The sequence below is a fragment of the Volvox carteri genome, assembly GCF_000143455.1.
Source record: "Volvox carteri f. nagariensis unplaced genomic scaffold VOLCAscaffold_48, whole genome shotgun sequence".
NCBI classification, from domain to species: domain Eukaryota; kingdom Viridiplantae; phylum Chlorophyta; class Chlorophyceae; order Chlamydomonadales; family Volvocaceae; genus Volvox; species Volvox carteri.
This window is the reverse complement of record NW_003307591.1, coordinates 150036-154037: the sequence shown is the minus strand read 5'-3', so window position 1 is coordinate 154037 and position 4002 is coordinate 150036. Positions and strand designations below refer to the sequence as shown.

At 55.7% G+C, this 4002-nt stretch overlaps 1 protein-coding gene across 1 annotated transcript in view; it reads left to right on the top strand.

The window, feature by feature from the left end:
• Window positions 1–4002, top strand: part of VOLCADRAFT_95925 (uncharacterized protein) — a gene marked incomplete at both ends in the record, with an annotated part of 13560 nt that overhangs the window by 7020 nt on the left and 2538 nt on the right. Inside the window, 6 exons of the mRNA XM_002955048.1 lie at window positions 340–435; window positions 915–1107; window positions 1572–1735; window positions 2287–2380; window positions 2561–2715; window positions 3575–3793. Coding sequence (XP_002955094.1) covers window positions 340–435; window positions 915–1107; window positions 1572–1735; window positions 2287–2380; window positions 2561–2715; window positions 3575–3793 — 921 coding nt within the window. The remainder of the gene's footprint in view (window positions 1–339; window positions 436–914; window positions 1108–1571; window positions 1736–2286; window positions 2381–2560; window positions 2716–3574; window positions 3794–4002) is intronic.

Genomic DNA, 4002 nt, shown 5'->3' with positions numbered 1-4002 from the left:
GTGGGTGGGGGGGAGAGGGGAGCGGAGAGTGGGGGGAGCGGAGAGGGGTTGCAGAGGGGGAGAAGAGGGAGTCAGCAGTAGCTTGCGTGGCGCAGTGGGGGGTGATGTAGGGTTTTCTAGGGGTTTGCGTTCCTTTCCTTTCCCGGGCTTTACCTGCGTACCTGGCCACACTGGCCCGTACCCATCGCTGCCCCCTTGCAAAACCCAACCTTGCATTTCCCCGCGGGCACGATGAGTATCCCCCCGTCGATCTCTGGTATTTTCTTTTCGTCGGTCGTCTGTGTTCCGTCGCGACCATCACCACCCCCGGGTACGGCACCCAAACCCCCGAACTGACAGGCGTTGGAGACGGATACCCCTCCGGAGCGGTTGGGACTGTCTCCTGCGGAGCAGGACGTGCCGTACCACATGGAGGTCGTACACATCCCGCCGCTGGTGGGTGCCGTACAAGACCGGATGATAGCGGGGTGTGTGTGTATGGTGATGGAGAGGCGCGTAGGCAGGCGGGGTTTGGGGGGAGGGGGAAATAAATATATGGGGATTAGAGGGAGGGGTGTTGAATTTTAACAAAAACCTTCTTCATCTTTAGCATAGGTTGCGGCTTTTTCCTCATCGGAAAGAGGACACGAAACGTTTGAAACGTGTGCAGCGTTCTGAGGGAAATAATTTGAGTGAATTTGTTTGTTGTTCTCTCTTCTCGGACCGTCCCCCCCCCGTTACCCTCATCCGGAATGTCCCCGTCCCCCAATGGTCCCCTCGACACATATACATACATACATACATACATATGATTAGGGTGCCCCTCTAGCAGGGGAGAGCAGGGAACTGCCTCCAAGGGAAAGGGGGCCGCTGGTGAAGCTAAACCACCCTGTAACAACATACATACATACCTCGCACACGTCCTCCGCATGCAGGTCGGTGGACCCTACCCCGGCATCTTTCTCTTCACTCAGACGGCTCGTATGATCCGGCCTGTCGTACAGCTGGGCAGCGGGCGGCGGGAAATGTTGGGCTCCCTGGAGCAGTGCTTCATGTCCATCCAGTGCCCCGACGGGGGGCACGGGGGCTCCCCCGGACTGGCATACACACACAGGGAGCTGAACGCGAGTGAGCGAGGGCTCTGGAAGGGAGGAGAGAAAGGGGGAGTCGTACACTGCGGTTGCGGGTGGTGGGGGTGGGGGTGGGGGTGGTAGTATGAATGTCTTGGGGCCCAATGCCAAGTCTTTGCCTCTCCCCCCCCTCCACACCCACCCACGCAAACACACACCCACCCGCCCTCCCTCCGCAGCCGAACCTTTGCTCCTCTGCTTCAAATGGTCCCGCCCTCGACTCGACACGACACGACACGACACGGCTCGGCTCGGCTCGGCTCGGACAACACGGCTAGTTGGCTCTTTTTTTGCATCATTATCGTCAATATCATCATCATCATCATCATTTTCATTATCTGCAGTATCATTATCACCATCATTATCACTATCATTATCAGCACTAGCACTAGCACTGGCATCATTATTGACCCGGGTTCTCCCCCCCCCCGCCCGTTTCCCCCCTCGGTTGGTTTATGTTAGGCGCCATGCTGAGTGTGGTCGCCTCCCTGACGCCGTACTCGGACTTCAACCAGTCGCCCCGCAACATGTACCAGTGCCAGATGGCCAAACAGACCATGGGTACTCCGGCACAGGCCCTGGCGCACAGGACGGACACCAAGATGTACCGCCTGCAAACACCGCAGGTCGGCGGGGAAATGGGGAGGATGGATTCAAGCTCCGAAACCCCGGGCACGGCCACGTGCAAAATCCGAATCCCCGTGAAAAGGAGGACGGTAAAATGATAGCCCCCTGTGTTAAAGGGGGGATTGAAGAGGCGGAGGGCGGGAAGAGGAGGGGAGGGCAAAGGGGATGACGGGTCTGCACATGGTGGGAAGGGGGGTGGGGCGAGATTGTACGGTGTGGAGCTACGTGGGGAGAAGTTGGCGGGTTTTGACGCGGGTTTTTGTAGCGAGACGACGCGCGTGTGATACACACACACACGCACGCACGCACGCACACAGTTTTGTGACGTCTCTTTGCGCCTCCTATTTCCCCACCACCACCACCACCACCACCACCCCCTCTTTCCTTGGCAGCAGCTTCACTCGTTCGTGGTTCGTCTCCCCCCCACCCCCCACCTCCCCCCACCCTTACCGTATCTGCTGCATCCGCCAGTGGTTCGTCCTACACTCCCCCCCCTTCCCCCCCCTCTTTGTCGGGTCATGGTAAATCCGCAAACGGTTCAACTGTCCAGGCGCCCATCTGCCGTACAATACGGTACGCGGAGTACAAGATGGACGAGTTCCCCAACGGCACGAACGCCATCGTGGCGGTGCTAGCATACACAGGTGCGGCCCGGGGCTGGGGGTAGGAGGCGTTTGGAGGCGCTTTCCTTGCATTTTCCTGAAGTTGTTGCTGAAGTTGTTTTATTTTATTTATTAAACTGTGGGGCTTCTAACACCCGTGTCTCGTCAATGCCTCGCCTACGGGCCTCTCTCCCGTCCCTATTTTGCAACGTGGTACGGCAGGGTACGACATGGAAGACGCCATGATTTTGAACAAGTCCGCTGTGGAGCGCGGACTGGCGCACGCGTCTTTGTACAAAGTGGAGACGATTAACCTCCGTGAAGAGCGAGGATTCAAGGGGATGTTTGCGGCGGAGCCGCATGATAGGAGGTCCAGGGTGAGAGGTTACGACGATATTGGATAACATTATATTTGGATATCCATATGATTGCTGTACATGTTATATCAAATTCTTTTCTCCTCATTGCGTCATCGTTTTTTTAATTTTCAATTGGTGCTTTCGGTGTCGATTTGTAGAAGCTATTTACTTGAATTAATTAGCGTGTATGTGTATTAGCGTGTATGTGTATTAGCGTGTATGTGTATTAGCGTGTATGTGTATTAACGTGTATGTGTATTAGCGTGTATGTGTATTAGCGTGTATGTGTATTAACGTGTATGTGTATTAACGTGTATGTGTATTAACGTGTATGTGTATTAACGTGTATGTGTATTAGCGTGTATGTGTATTAGCGTGTATGTGTATTAGCGTGTATGTGTATTAACGTGTATGTGTATTAGCGTGTATGTATGTATGTATGTCCTCCCGGACCCCTCACCCTCAATCCCCTGAACTGAACCTTGGCCCCCCTTGGTGTGAGGGGCGCGGAATGGTCGCAGTCGCAACAGAACAGTGACCATGTGCGATCAAAAAACGTTTTGTTCATGATCTTGTTGAAAGGCGCTCTCTCTCCCCCAACCCCCCCCCCCCAACACACACACACACACATACACACACACCTCGACGGTCCAATTGTCCCTTTTCTGAACCGCACCTGAAATGCCGCTCCCCATCTCGCACTCAGAAGGGTCTATGTATATGCATGTGTGTGTGTATGTGTGTGTGTGTGTGGAGGGGCCCCCTAGTTCCGGTTCCCGTCCTCGCCATTGCCCCGCGAAAACACACGTACACACACACTCGTACACACACACACTCGTACACACTCTCTCTCCCCCCTCACGCCCCCCACACGCAGGACGCTCTGGCGCACCGCACCCGGCCGGTCGGCGCCTTCGGTCAGCGCTTCCCTCAGAACATACCGGCAGCCGCCGACAGCCCCGCGGTGCTGCGCAAAAGGGGGGAGGCCGGGGGGGACAACGGGCCGGTGCTGGTGCCGGAGCCGAACAATAGAGACGGAGACCGCATTGAACCAGACGGACTTCCCGCCGTGGGATCCATCATCTGGCCGGGGCAGGTGTGTATGTATGTATGTGTGTGTGTGAGAGGTGTGTATGTGTGTGAATGTATGTATGTGTGTGTGAGAGATGTGTGTGTGTGTTTTAGAGGTTGGGAGGAATGTGTTTTGGGGGGCGAGCGGACCTATGTGCAGGCGGGAGGGGAGGGGGATCCCGTGTCTGTGTATATGCGCCTGTATGTAAAAGCCTCGTAGATATGTATGTCTGA